The sequence below is a fragment of the Pelodiscus sinensis genome, chromosome 7, assembly GCF_052426305.1.
Source record: "Pelodiscus sinensis isolate ZL-2025 chromosome 7, ASM5242630v1, whole genome shotgun sequence".
In the NCBI taxonomy this organism is placed as follows: domain Eukaryota; kingdom Metazoa; phylum Chordata; order Testudines; family Trionychidae; genus Pelodiscus; species Pelodiscus sinensis.
Genome location: NC_143058.1, coordinates 50,487,527 through 50,503,514, shown reverse-complemented (window position 1 = coordinate 50,503,514; position 15,988 = coordinate 50,487,527). Strand labels below are relative to the sequence as shown.

The window sequence follows — 15,988 nt, the reverse complement described above, 5'->3', positions numbered from 1 at the left end:
ACACTGACAGTTAGGAATTTTTTCCTAATGTCCAATCTAAACCTCCCCTGCTGCACTTTAAGCCCATTACTCCTTGTCCTGTCCTCAGAAACCAAGAGGAACAAATTTTCTCCTTCCTCCTTGTGACACCCTTTTAGAGATTTGAAAACCGCTATCATGTCCCCCCTTAATCTTCTTTTTTCCAAACTAAACAAGCCCAGTTCATGAAGCCTGGCTTCATAGGTCATGTTCTCTAAACCTTTAATCATTCTTGTCGCTCTTCTCTGTACCCTTTCCAATTTCTCCACATCTTTCTTGAAATGTGGCGCCCAGAACTGGACACAGTACTCCAGCTGAGGCCTAACTAGCGCAGAGTAGAGCGGCAGAATGACTTCACGAGTTTTGCTTACAATACACCTGTTGATACAACCTAGAATCATATTTGCTTTTTTTGCAACAGCATCACGCTGTTGACTCATATTCAACTTGTGGTCCACTATGACCCCTAGATCTCTTTCCGCCATGCTCCTTCCTAGACAGTCGCTTCCCATCTTGTATGTATGGAACTGATTGTTCCTTCCTAAGTGGAGCACTTTGCATTTCTCTTTATTAAACCTCATCCTGTTTACCTCTGACCATTTCTCTAACTTGCTAAGGTCATTTTGAATTATGTCCCTATCCTCCAAAGAAGTCGCAACCCCACCCAGTTTGGTATCATCTGCAAACTTAATAAGCGTACTCTCTATCCCAATATCTACATCATTGATGAAGATATTGAACAGTATGGGTCCCAAAACAGACCCTTGAGGAACTCCAAGGGTTTGGTATAAAAAAGATTGAGAAACATTGCTCTGTTCCAAGAGTGTCTGCTCTTTAGAACACAGCTTTTTAAGAACTTCAGTTCCAACTCTAGCTTGTACTTTTTACAGTGTTCAGCCTCATCACAGCTGAACACCCATGTGCAGTTATTTAGATCTCTGTTTAATGACATTCATTTTCATGTTTTCTATAGTGTGGCCGCAATGAAGATAAATACAATACCTTATTTTTTCTCTTCCGAATTCGATTTCAGAAGGAAGACTTTTGCTTTTATTCATATAGGTACATACAAAGAAATAAGGCTTTCTTTCAGTAATGTGTTATTCAAAAGAATGTGGTCATTAGAACAAATTAGTGTATGTTCTGTTAAATTTTAGTATGTAATAACCAAAAAACTCAAGAGAGATGTAATGGTACTCAGAGATATTTTTATCTGGCATAATTTTTATTTTATATGACTCTAAATAGACATTTTAGAAATTCACTGAAAGTTTTTTGGCCTGGGTCTTTTAATGTATGTATTTTTTTTTCAGTGGGTAGTAATATAAAAACTATCTCGAAATTAAATTATATAGTAGCTATTAATGTATTGTATTATTATATACTGCTTTGCAGCACATCTCGATGCTAAGATTTAATGTGAATGTCTGCAGCTTCATACTTGAAGTTTTAATTATACCATTAATGTTAAACATTAACTTTTGTTAGTGTAACATTAACAGTGGCGTATCCATAGTTACACTAACATCTTTGTTTCATATTATTAGTTTTTCTTATGTGTAACATACTTGATCCTCTTTGTGTAAAATAGTTATAAATGTACATGACAGTGACATGATTCCAAGCTCTAACTTTTGTAACATAAACCTGCTGCTATAAAGCTAAGTACTGAAAACAGCACAGATGTGTTTTTGAGAGTAGCGTCTCTACTGCCCTATAAGCCTTTGTTTTCCAAACACCCTGATTAACCCCCACCCTTCATGGTTCATTGATTCACTGATAGATCAAGTTTAAACTAGTGCATCTTAGCACATGTGTTAGTACCAGAGGAGCAGTTGGCCATTCTGTTTTAGATTGCTGGTTCTCTTCAGATGGAGGAGCTACAGTAAACAATATAACAGAATATCAGTTTGTGAAGATACTAGTGGGCTGAAGGACTAAAGTCAGCAAAAATTATTAGTAAATCTTATTGATTGTATACATTGAAAATAAGTTATTAATAATTATTAATTTCAAGAGATTTTCTGAAAATTTCAATTAATTTGTTTTTGTACAGTTTTTCATTAAAAGTGAAATTATTTCTTTGCAAATATATAATTTAGAAATCCAAGCCAGTTGTTTACTGCATTTTACTTGCTATGGTTTGGAAACCTTTTTCACTTTTCTCCTGAACCAGTGTTATTTTCATGATCATCTTCCAGTCATATTGATTAGCATAGTATATTTATTTAGAGTGAAATATTGAACAACAAGTTGCATATTCATTGTCAATAATTTGTCAATGATGCTTACATTATTATAAATAAAATTTTGTAGTTTGTTAGCTCTTTTTGTATTAGCAAAACCGGCTAAGTTAATATTTTAAAACAGAAATTTTGTACACAACAATACGATTATGGCTTATTATTTGTGTTTATAGCTCTCTCCTGTGAATTGATAGTGTTGTAAAGATCGCATTGGAATCCATGAATATCTCCAATCTAGTTATGAATAATAATTAACTTTTTAAAGAAAAGAATAATCTAGATTTAAATGGTAAACTAAGTTTTTTACAGAGGAAAAATTGCACTTCTGAATTTGTGGTAAAATGATGAAACTTTCAGATGGAAGTCTCCTAAAATTTAATTTTAAAAACATTTAAAAATGTTCTGTCTGCTCATCCTCATTTGAATGCCCAGGTGATTTTGTGTAGTCCTTTTTGGGCACAAGCATCTTGAAAATCGTTGAAGATTCCAGTTTTCTATTTTAAAGTTTAATCAGGCCAGCAATATTCTGCTATAACTCTTGCTCCTCTCTCTCTCCTTGATCTTGGGCAGGCAGCGAAATTATAACTCCATTCTTTGTATATGTCTTGTCCCAACAGCTTAAAGTTCTCTAACTTTTTGTATATTCTGTACAAACTGCACAATCCCTGACTCTCTTCTCTTCAATTTGTTCATTGTAAGATTTATTTGTTCATGTAACTTATGTTTAAATATAGATTTATAGACAGATTATACTGTATATAATTAAAATGGTGATATGGTCTAATGTTAAAATAGTTTTTCCTCCTTGAGCTGATTGAAGTGAGCTCACATTACCGCAGATAAAGAAAACTTGAACAATAAGAATCTTACCACTGTTACAGGCTTGTATGATTTCTCTCTTTGTACGTTAGACACAATAATAATTCATTAAAATGATTTTTCCCATTTTTGTTCTAATTAATTATATTGTTTGCATTTTAAAGTCTTATTACTTAATAATCTACTCTTACAATATTAAGATAGTATCAGGGGCCACTGTAATTCTCCAGTAAACTACTTGAGTTAACAATCTTATAAGTAAAGACTATAACGTGTTGCAATCTGAGAGCTTTTGTGTTTTCACAGTTAATATAAAATAAAAGATATAGTAACCATTAACATTAGTGAGTACACATATTACTCAATATTGAAACATAATAAAAGCTTATGCCTTGATTATACCAAATGCTGCAAATGTCAGTTTCAGCAGCTCAACCCAAAATGACAGACTTTTTTCTGATGGCAAAATATGACTTGTCTTTTGAGTGGATTTTACCAAGAGCATATTAATGGTTTTGTCTGAAGGACAGATATTCAGGAAAAGAAGGACATGTATTTGGAGAAAGGGAGGAGGCCATTAGTATCTGCCCTGTGAAGATATGTTTCCATAGGAGAATCATGTCTTTAACTGATGTCTCTTGAGAAGGATTGTACGAGTGCTAGCTATTATTTGAGGAACCATGATATTGGAAGAGGAAAGGAACCCAGCATAGAAGTCCATTGAAGATTATTTAGACACATATCTTGATGACTCATGCTAATTTAAGATTTGTTCAGGAGTTTTTTTTTCAATACATTTGTTTTGTCTGATGTTCCCTTATATCAGGGCTGGGCAAATTTGGCCCGCGAGAGCCTCAGCTGGCTCCTTACCTGCCCTGCCCCTGCTAGGCACTCAGTAAAGCTGGCTGTGGGGCCAGGATCCTCTCCTGCACCTCATACCCCTCCCTCATACCCCCTCCCAGACTTTGCATCCTAATCCCCTGTCACAGCTCACAACCCAAGCCCCTGCTCCCCTACCCCAGTTCACATACACCCCGCAACCCCAGTCTTCTGCTCCAGATCACAATCCCCTCCTTCACTCAAACTCCGTCCCAAATCCTACACTTCAATCCTTTACCCCAAGCTCTCTTCTGCACCCAACCTCCATCCCAGACTCCCACATGTCCTCCATTAGTATAATGGAAAAATGTGGACCTTGACCACTTATCAAATTCTTGGAGTGGCCCCCCATCAAAAATTATTGCCCACCCCAGCCTTAGATAATACCATAAAACCAACAATTGTTCTTCCAGGATGTAAAGATATAGGGGTACTCAGGAGGAGCAAGGGATGGTCACGTAGCCAGCTGCTAGAGAAAAGCCGTGTTTGAAGGAGAAACAACCTTTTCTGTTCAGCCACCAGCTTCATGGCTGCCTCCTGCTTCACTGGAGTCTTCCGGCTTGCACTCACACTGTCCTGGTCAGTGGGTGCTGGGTGCAGCCAGTGGGAGAGGGGAGCAGAGAATAAATCTGGCTTCAAGAGTTAGCACAGAGCTTATGGGAAGGGTGGCCAGGTAATGTCCAAAAGTCCCCTTCAGAATCTCCACCTACCTCCTCATCCTCCTCAAATTAAACCTGCTTTTCTTCAAGCACCAGCATTCAAGCTTAAATAGAAAACCTATTTCTACTATTTGTCATTACAAATACAGGCAGTCCCCGGGTTACGTACAAGATAGGGACTGTAGGTTTGTTCTTAAGTTGAATCTGTATGTAAGTCGGAACTGGCGTCAGCCGCTGCTGAAACTGATCAGTTTCAACCGCGGCTGAATCTGGACACCAGTTCTGACTTACATACAGATTCAACTTAAGAAACCCAGGCGTCCCCAAGTCAGCTGCTGCTGAAACTGATCAGCGGCTGATTCCAGGAAGCCTGGGGCAGAGCAGCTGGGGTGCTGCTGGGTTGCTCCAGTAGCGCGGCTCCTCGGCGCTACTGGAGCAACCCAGCAGCACCCCAGCTGCTCTGCCCCAGGCGTCCTGATTCAGCCGCTGCTGAAACTGACCAGCAGCGGCTGAATCAGGATGCCTGTGGCAGAGCAGCTGGGGTGCTGCCAGGTTGGTCCGGAGCGGCGCTGTGGGACCAACCCGGCAGCCCCCAGCTGCTCTACCCCAGGGGTAGGCAAGAAAAGCCTGGTCTGCTGGGGGGGGCACTAGCTGCACCCCCCCCCCCCCCCAGCAGACCAGGGAGACGGGGGTGGCGGGACCGCCCAAGTCCTCCACGGCTTTGCTTCGTCTCCCTGGTCTGCTGACCTGGGAGACGCGGAGCAAAGCCGCAGAGCACGTGGGCAGTGGGACAGTCCGGGCGCGCCGCGGCTGTCCCACTGCGGGCGTGCTCCGAGGCTTTGCTCCCCATCTCCCTGGTCTGCAGGGAGACGGGGAGCCAAGCCTTGGAGCACTCCCGCAGCGGGACAGCCCGGGCGCGCTTGGGCTGTCCCCCTGTGGGCGTGCTCCAAGGCTTGGCTCCCCGCATTCCTGGTCTGCAGGGAGACAGGGAGCCAAGCCTTGGAGCACGCCCGCAGCGGGACAGCCCGGGCGCGCTTGGGCTGTCCCCCTGTGGGCGTGCTCCGTGGCTTTGCTCCTCGCATCCCTGGTCTGCAGGGAGACGGGGAGCAAAGCCGTGGAGCACGCCCGCAGGGGGACAGCCCAGGCGCGCCGCAGCTGTCCCACTGCGGGCGTGCTCCGAGGCTTTGCTCCCCGTCTCCCTGCAAACCAGAGAGACGGGGACCAGCTTTTCTCGCCCCGGAGGACGGGGGCGGCGGACCGCGGCGCATCTGGGCGTCCCGCCGCTCCCATCCTCCGGGGTGAGAAAAGCCCTGTTCGTAACTGCGGATCCCACATAAGTCGGATCCGTGTAACTCGGGGACTGCCTGTATACAGCATTTCAGCTACATTATGAGTTAAACAGGCTTTTGCGGGATAGTTTGGGAACCTAATTACCATTTATAACATTGTTTCTATGGGAAAAATATGTTCTGAGTTCCAAATAACCAACTTACAAACAAACTTTTAGAACACAACCTGTTTGTAAGTTGGGGACTTTCTGTACATTATATAAATAATCAGGATGAGCAATACTGGATGGTTCTTCAAGTAATGCCTCTAAGGATGTTCCACGTCAAGTGTGCATCAGCCTTTATGTCTTTAATTTTAGATAGTTTGTTAGCAGTGTCCATTCAACCCAGTATATGCACTCCATCCCTCATGGTACCCTGTGCTGAGGATATATATGGCTGTGCAAGTATACCTCCTTCAGTTCTTTCTCCATATTTTTATCTTAAGATGGCACATTGAGCATTCTGCTTTACTTAAACTTAATTCTTAGTATAGTTAGCTTAGTTTAATTAGCTATTTGTCAGGGTTGTTTAGGTTTCCCATTCTCCTCCTCCCTCACTTAGGTTTGAGGAAGTTACTATGATGAAAATACACAGTTAACATTCTTTTAATGCTTTTAGTCCGTTAGTTTACATACATCATTATAAATGGGTTAGAAGAGCTAATTTGTATTCCTACAGTTTTGCAAGGTTTTGATACCTGAAAAAGTTAATTGTTTTAAATGAAAAACATCTTTTTTCCTGACATTGAAATAGCTTTATTATTAACATTTGTTGTGTCTCTTACAGTATGGTATTGACACCTTTTAAAATTAAATGTGCTTAGTAATGGGAGTTCAGACATTTTGAGTTGTTCCTTTTCATTTTTTGAAGTAGGGTGAGTGAAGAAAGGATCTTAATCAGCAATTGCAAGATATAGCTGGCTTTAATGATTGAACTTATGTCTCATTTAGGGTGAGAAGTAGAATTTTTACTTTTTCCTGAAGAGATGTCCTTGTGGGTGCTCCACATTTGGTCTTCGTGCATGTCCTGGAACCTAGATCAGAAATTTTGAAGTATTTTTTGCACAGGCCGTGCATGTTTGGTGCTGATGGCATGTGTTGTGCTGGTTGGAACTGCATATACATGGCTCGAACCCTCCAATTCTTTCTTAACTGTCCCAGGTCTGAGATTAAGCTCCACATTTCGCTGTAAAGATAAGGAAAGTTTGTTGTAATTAGTGTGTTTTTAGTGTGTTCTTTACAGCTCATTATTCTTAGCCTAATTAGTTACCACAGGGAGATGCTACAATGGAATGGACATTCATGGAGGCCTCCATCAATGCCATTTCCTTGCCACTGGCCTTCTTAGAGCCCATGGAGTTCTTATGGGAGACACCACAAACCAGCCAAATCTGACTATGGGAATTACGCTGAGCTCCTAGAATTTGTGGATGAAATTCCCAAGTCCAAAAGACCCCAATTTAGGGCAGTAGTTTCAGAGAGGCAAGCACTCTCTCACACAGCATTACAGGCAGTCCTTGACACAGCTAGCTCAGCAGCATGATCTACTGCAACAGTAATTGTCATGCGTCCTGCCTCATAGTTCTCACTGGGCTACATTCCCATAAGATATATAATCAATGGTTGAAGACCTACCATTCGATAGTGACAAATTATTTGCTGGGAAAGCTAATGAGATCCTCTATATAATGAGACTCACACACTACATAACACGCTCTGGGCATGCACACTCCTGCAAACAGGAGAAGACAATACTGGTACCACCTCTGTCAATGACTCCATTGTCCTTTATACTCACTACAACAGCCTTCTGACATGAATCAGCCCAGAAAGAGATTCAGCCCGCAGGCACCCCATCAAACAAACAAATTTAAAGCCTTAGTCGAGGGCCTTGAAAACATCCTATCCGTTCCAATGCCAGTCGTGACTACACATCTCTTCACAAATCAACCCCACCCATTCTACTATCAATGGGCAGCTATAACCTCTGACAGATGGGTTTTAGACATCATCCTCTCTGGCTAAATTATCCCTCTCCCCCTCCCCCCCCCCCATGAACCAGCTACCCCATTCCTCTTCAGGCATCCTTCCCCAAAAATACATCTTTATTACGAAGTGTAATGTCTGCTCTACTTAGGAGCAGTGGAGCCCATTCTATTCCATCATAGAGGGAAGAGGTTTTATTCCCGCTATTTTCTGACACAAGAAAAGTGGAGGCTAGTGCCTCATCCTCAATAAATGTGGACTCAACAGATATGTAAAGACACAATGTTTCCACGGGGTTACTCTTTGGTCCATCATTCCAGCATTGCAACAAGGAGACTGGTTTTCAGCCTTCCCCCTACAGGACACATATTTTCATGACCTTATTCATCCGTCTCATAGATGGTTTCTGAGATTTGCACTGTGCACAGATCACTGCCAATATCCAGTCCTACCATCCAGCCTATCCACAGCTCCATGTGTAATTTTCCAAAGCACTATCCATAGTCAAGGCATACCTTCACTCTATGGGAATAATCATATTCTCTTACCTCAGTGATTGCCTACTCAATGACTGCCTACCATACTTGCGATGAGGTGATATGTATTACAGAAACCATGCTACAGTGCTTTCAATGACTAGGCCTACAGATAAATTGGGAAAAATCATCTTTCCAAACTACTCTGACCATACAATTAATCCACACACATCTGGATTCTAGGTCAGCTTGGGCATCAGTCCCAGAGGACAGATTCCAAGCCATACAAACTCTAGTGGGCACACTCTATTATTCCTCACTTATTATAGCCGTAGAATGCTTCCAGCTGCTCGGCCACATAGCTGCCTCCACCTTTGTAGTGGTTCACCTCTGCCTCCATATGTGTTTTCTCCAGTTAAGATTCTCTATGGTCTTCAAGCCTCACAGGCATTCTATGATAACTCAGATAATGAAATAGCCCCTGCTATGGTGGACCAAATACTCCAACCTATGCTCAGGTGATGCTTTTATGCCTTTAATACCTTTATGCATCCTAGCCATGGATGCCTCACGAATGGGATGGGGAGCACATCTCTAAGACCACACCCTCCAGAGTCTGTGGTCATCTCAAGAACTATCCTTGCATGTCAACATGCTAGAACTTTGGGTTGTTCACAATTCATGCTGACATTTTCTCCTTCTCCTGCTCAATCAAACATTTATGAGTTTTCACAGAGAACATCACCTGCATGTTTTATATAAACAGAAAAGATGGAGCCAGATTCTAGTCACTGTGTGCCGAAGCAATAAAACTTTGGAAAATCTGCATCTGACACAATATTCACATTTCTATAGTACACATCCCAGACTCACAACATCAGTGCAGATGCTCTCAGCAGACACTTTCCCCAATACCATGAATGCGTAATCAGTAATTCTATATTATGCCCCTTCTTTCTCAGATGAGGATAACCCACCATTGATCTCTTTGCAACACCTCAGAATTCCAAATGCATACATGGACATTGGCAAGGTGTCATGAGGAAGACTCATTTCTCATCACCTGGAAGAACAAATTTTGTTACACGTTTCCCCCCATTCCACTACTCTCTAGAATAATTCAGAAGACCAGAACTGACGGGGCCAGAGTGATTCTAATAGCCCCCACATGGCCAAGACAACCCTAGTTCCCCTTCCTATTCAGAATGTCAGTCAGTACACCAGTTTCACTTCCACTCCAACATGACTTGATAATCCTCTGTCAGACCCAGCAAACATATCCTAACCTGCACAAACTGCATCTCACAGCCTGGTTCCTCCGTGGCTCTCTTGATCACAAAAGTCTAATTCTGATTAGGTACAATGAGTACTCATCCAAAGCCAGAAACCTCCCACTTGCTCCTAAGACGCACATAATTGAAAGTGCACCTGTAGTGCACTTCCAGCAGGCTGATCCCTTTACAATACCACTCCCACTTATACTTGACTATCTTCTCACCCTTAAACAGTCACCTTTATTGACTTGTCAGAGTACACCTGGCAGCAATCACTGCCTTCCATCAAAAGATAGATGGCATGTCCATTTTTGTGCACCCAATGACTAAACATTTTCTAAAAGGTCTTCAAATCCTCCATCCAACACCTCCCACTGTACCATGGGACCTAAATCTTGTGCTACGTATCCTTATCAGACTGCCTTTCGAACCACTTGTCTCTTGCTTCCTATTACACCTCTCGATGAAGGTCTCCTTGTTGCTGTCACCTCTTCCCATCGTGTTGGTGACATAGTGGCTTTCGTGATATTCTATATCTATAAAGACAAATTCAACCTACACACACATCCTAAATACTTATCCCAAGTCCATTCCTCCATTCATATTAACATCAAAGTTCTGCACCTACCCGTATTCTTTGTGAAGCCTCATGCCAATATATTTGAATCTTCTGTGTACACTCTTGAATCAGACAAGCTCTAGCCTTTTATCTAGAAAGAACTGAACCATTCAGGAAGTCTCCATTTCTCTTTATTTCCATCATGGAGTGTTCCAAGGATCTTCCAATCTCAAATCAAAGACTATCCAAATGGATCACAGATTGCATCATATTATGCTATAACCTGAAAGGGTGTCAGCCACCATTCTGGCTGATAGCCCTCTCCACCAGATCCGTTTCCACCTACATAGACTGTCTACACAACATGCCTATCACTGAGCTTTGTAAAGCTGCCACCTGGGTGTTGCAAGTTATGTTTGTCAGCCACCATGCACTCGCTTACAATCCCAGAGATGATGATGTGTGTGGGCAGAACAGTATTCTCCACAGCATTTCAACACACTCTGAAGCCCTTACCACATGAGGGTGAAATTGCATTTTAATCACCAAGCATGAATCATCCACAGGGACATCTCTCAAGGCAGAAATGAAGGTTACTCACCTTGAAGTAACTAGAGTTCTTTGAGATGAGTGTCCCTGTGGGTGCTCCCCTCCCCCCCGCTTTAGAGATAGAGGGACTCCGACATAGAGAAGGAACTGGAGGGCTCGGACCATGCATGTGCAGTTCCAACTGGCATGGTATGTGCCGTCGGCACTGCACATGCACAGCCTGCATGGAGACTGTGTCAAAGTCTCCAATCACATTGCCAGGATGGCACCAAGACCAAGCGTAGAGCACCCATAGGGACACTCATCTCAAAGAACTCCAGTTATGCCAAGGTGAATAACTTTTGTTTAGGTCTCTTTCTGTCTTTGGAGATTATTTTTTCACTTAGCACAACTGAGCATAAGTCATGTTCATACTGAAATCATTATGCTCAGCAGCTCTCTTACTATTAATGCTGAACCGCTGTCAAGCTTACAGTTAAATTACAAACTTGCTACATGTTTTCTGAATTTGCATTCAAAGGGAGTACTGTACAGAGCCCATATATGTATGTAGCTATCTCTATTAGAGAGCATGCATATATATATTTTAGTTTACTTTAGAATTAATTATGAATTTGTTCAAATCATATATTGTAGAGAATTACCAAAGCACCAATTACTCTACGTAGCAGTTCTCAGGTTTTTACAACTAAAGATCAAACTGACTGAATCATGGCTATTATAGTAATTTCCAGACAAAAGCACTTGAATGTAGTTAGATTGCTTGAGATGAATTAATTTACTGTTCAACAATTCCTCTTCCCCTACTTAAGAGCAATACATGAACACATAGCTTGGTGTTCTTCAAAGGATTAGACATCTTTCAAATGTCAGTGCTTCTTTTGGGGGGAAGAAGTGTTTCTTGCTCTCAGTTCAAACTAATTGTTGTATAAACTGATGGAATATTTTAAATTGTATATTTAAAGTTAATCATTACATTTTCTATAACATTAATATTAAGTAACTAAATTAATTCATTTTTGTGTTTTTCCTTTGTTTCCCATTCCCTACTGACTCTTGCAGGCTTGAGCACTTTTCCTTTGCACTTTCTCCACCTGTGTGATTTAGCTGATATGTACACTGCAAAACTAGACAACTGAATTATCATCTCATAGCACCAACTATGTCAGAGTACTATTGTCAAATCCTTGCTGAAAAGCATTTCCTGTTTCAAGAGAGAGAATTTTTCTCTCTTCCTGCTTTTCCTCCTGCACCCACCCAAAAAAGAGTAAAATAAAAAATAAAGTTTTGATCTATGACCTAAAACCTTTCCTTTTGTTACTGACACATAATGCTGTAGGTGATGGTGACTAACTTGTTCCTACTGGTTATTATTAGCAGTAGACTAATGAGCAGGTCAGAGCTTCAGTGGCCCCAGGATTAAATGTCAGATTAAGATAATGAGAACACTTATTCAAGAGACAGAAAGGCCTCTAGGTTTATTATAACTACTACTCTCAAACCAAGTCAAAAATACTTTATTTATTTATATATGTAGGGTTTTTAAGTAATGCTTTCCCAGTTTTCTCCAGGATGTTTCCTTTAAAAGTTTGATTTAGCTGTAAAAATATCCAGATGGTGTTTGTCTTGAACCCTTTTGTGTGGTTTTTTTTTTTTTTAGGTTTTCCAAATAGACCAAAGTCCCTAAAAGTATTTGTTAACCCAAACAGCCATAAAAGAGAAGCTACTCATGTTTATTATGAACAAGTTGCACCTCTCTTTAAGCTTGCTGACATCAAAACTGACGTCACAGGTAAGTTGTTTTTATAACATGATTTAATCCTTTTTTTTAAACTGATACTTAAGCAGCCAAGACAACCTGAGTTTGCTGATAATCCTTAGATAATGTGTAAGTAGTGCATTGACAACTGAATTAAATGCAGCATAACCCATTTTCTTTAATTTAATTTAATTGTTTTCGTTTTAGCAATTTAATTATTTACTGACTATATTTTATTCTTTAAAACTTTTCTATTTTAGGGATATTTTACATTTTGTGTGGGGTTTTTTACATTTGTTTGATTTATTAGAGAAGGAAAGCTTGATTCTCACATGGATTTGATTATATATGTTTATCTATGGACTCGTCTTGAGTTATTAAACTTTTTTATGTAATCCTTTCTTTCCACAAGGCTGTTCTTGCTTTAACTCAGATCAGCTAATCAGATATAAATTTGCTGGGAATTTACAAAACTACAGTGCCATTAAAGGTTTGTGGTGATGATCAAAACTGCTGTATTAGCAATTGCATGAGCTGAGATATTACCTGAAACCATAAGATAATGTGGGAGTTCATGGTCTTGGTTTTCCTAGTTGTGGTGGTGTGTTTTATTCATGGCTGTGAACGTGAAAAATAATCCATTCCTACCTTTGACTATTTTCATTCCCACGCAGAAGATACTAATCTTGTTTTATTGCCAATGAAGCAATTCCAGCACCTTCTTCTGTAGCCTCACAAGTGTGATAGGTTAGGGGAGAAACAGAAGGAAATTTCAAACATCTCACATACCCTGGAAACTGTTTACTCCTGTGAGATTTCTGTGCGAAAATTTAAAAATCCTGTGCACAATATTTTCAAATTCTGCAAAAATGTGCATATTTTGTTTGTCAGCATAACACAGGATAATCACATCAGTGTCAATTAATTTTGCTAATTTTGTTCAAAATACCTGTCAATAAGTATGACTGTACCAATACAGACAATAAATATTAAGAATTTGTTTTAGATAAATAGATTCCTTACTAGGCATATTACTACAGAATTCTGGCTGTGCCTACATTGGCAAGATTTTGCGCAAAAGCGCCCACTTTTGCACAAAATCTTGCCACCTGTCTACACTGGCCGCGAGTTCTTGCGCAAGAACACTGATGTTCTAAAGTAAGAAATCAGTGCTTCTTGCGCAAGAACTATGACACTCCTGCTCAGGAATAAGCCCTCTTGTGCAAGTGTTCTTGCGCAAGAGGCCAATGTAGACAGGCAACATGAATTTCTTGCGCAAGAAAGCCCGATGGCTAAAATGGCCATCAGAGCTTTCTTGCGGAAGAGAGCGTCTACACTGGCACAGATGCTTTTGCACAAAAGCACATCTCTCGTGCAAAAGCACATGCCAGTGTAGATGCTTTCTTGCGCAAATACTTTAACGCAAAAACTCTTGCGGTAAAAGTATTTGTGCAATATTTTGCCAATGTAGACATAGCCTCTGAGTAATAATTTATTTAAATTTATTAAATTACAATACCAAACCATATTTCCTGCACCCCAGAGAAGCTCCCTGCTCTGTCCCTGTAACTCTACTTGCATTCAGTCCTTGCCCCAATCTATCCTCCACCATCATTCCATATGAGCACTTGTCTGACCTCCCAGAAACCCCATGTTGTCTGTCCTTCCATAGCCTGTCCTGACCTAGCCTGACAGGTACCGTGAAGAAGAATTTGCAGGCTCTTTCTCTCTCCTAGCTGGCTGGGCGTGGCTTCCTTATTCTAGAGTCACTGCACCCTCTGGTGTGCAAAAGGTGTAACTGCATCAACTTTTCATCTGAAGCTTTTTTTCTGCCCCTCCAAATTAAAAATATGCAAGGTTAATTAATTATGTACATCTGCAGTGGCACAGAATTCCCTCAGGGAGATCTGTTATGTCCACCTCTGCAACGAAGTACAAGGGTTGGGAGGCATGATACTCTGTCGATCTTCCCATTGCGCTGTCCCAAGGGATTTTAGGTACATTGACATATAATAGCTTCTGCTGAGTATCCCTGCAAACACTTTGTTATGTGGGGAAGAAGATTCTTTCACCAACCTCCTGAATTTCTCGCCTGTCCTTACCCTGCTTAAACAGATTGAACTCTGAGGTCTTGATCTTATCTAAAGTGTTGAAGTTACGCTGGAAAAGTAGTCAATATCTATATAGTAGTAACTTTTTCTAAAACTGTTTCAGATATACATTAAAGTTGCAAAAGCTGCATTATTACATTTCCATATTCCTGCCAGTCCTGATCCAATGGATAAACACCAGTGTTGAACAGATTTCACTTGCCTAAAGGCTGGAAAGTTTTTTATTTTTACTTTTTAACTGTTTCCTCAAATTTTGGAGTATATATAGGTCATTTTTGATGTTGTGCAAAATGATGGACATCTGTCTAAACAAATCCAAAAATGAAGTTTTTTTTCTTCCCCTGCATTATATCCCATATCAGTTAAGCATGACAAACGTAGTTTCTGTCTTGAGGGAAATTACTCCACATAGGAATCAGTGTTCTTTGGGTGAAATTAAGGAAAGCGCCATTTATAGTTTCAGCCATTAGTAATCTGGCAAAATATTGTCATTAGATCTATTTGTATCTCAGAGGAATAAAGCATCTCCAAATTCTAGGGGTTTTCAGAATGATAGGGCTTCTAGGATCCTGGCCAATCAGCACTGGAGTGCCTGTTAAACATGTCTAGTCAAATCACCACTTTAAGAGAAAGAGATCCTTTTGAGAAAGGATCCAGGAATGGATATATACATTGCTGCTGGATCCAAATTTAGTGTGCTGGATATCTTCTGATAAGTTGATTTCATCCCATATATCACTGCAGTTCCACATCTAGGGGAGCCTGATTCAAATATAGGAACATCTTTGGTGCCTCAGGTGTCTCCTTGGCCAGATCTGTAATGTACTTTGGGTCAGTATTTTAGGCTATGAGAGCCTATGATACTCTGTTTTGTGCATCAGTGGTCTCTTAGTGAATTGTGGTGAAAAAAATTTGGGAATTCTCCTCCAAAGAAGATGAATCCTGTGGAGATTTTTTTAAACTAGTCTACCCCAGTCCTCTGGATATGAGGTAACACCTGCTCTAGAATTAGATGTACTCTCAGGCTATGTTTAGACTACAGTGCTTTTCCGGGATACCTTTCCAAGAAATGCATCTGCTTTTCTGAAAAAAATTCAGAAAAGGGGACGTGCTCTTTCGCTATCCCTGTAAACCTTGTTCTACGAGGAAACAGGGATGTGTTGAAAAAGCAAGTTTTTCCAAAATTTGGCACCGTGTAGACATGCCAAATTTCAGAAAAGCCTCTTTTGACTGAAAAGCAGAAAAAGATACGCAAATTGTGGTTCGCAATTTGCATATCTTTTTCCAACTTACCTTTGTAATCTAGATGTAACCGCCGTAAGA

The 15,988-nt window shown here is 40.7% G+C and overlaps 1 protein-coding gene across 5 annotated transcripts in view; it reads left to right on the top strand.

The window, feature by feature from the left end:
* Positions 1-15,988, top strand: part of CERKL (CERK like autophagy regulator) — a 141,253-nt gene that overhangs the window by 77,354 nt on the left and 47,911 nt on the right. For all 5 annotated transcript variants that reach the window (XR_012905239.2, XM_075933746.2, XM_006121694.3 and 2 more), the window contains one exon: positions 12,456-12,587. Coding sequence is in view for 4 of the 5 variants with exons in the window: in XM_075933746.2 (XP_075789861.2) it covers positions 12,456-12,587 (132 nt within the window). In the remaining variant the exon portion in view is untranslated. The remainder of the gene's footprint in view (positions 1-12,455; positions 12,588-15,988) is intronic.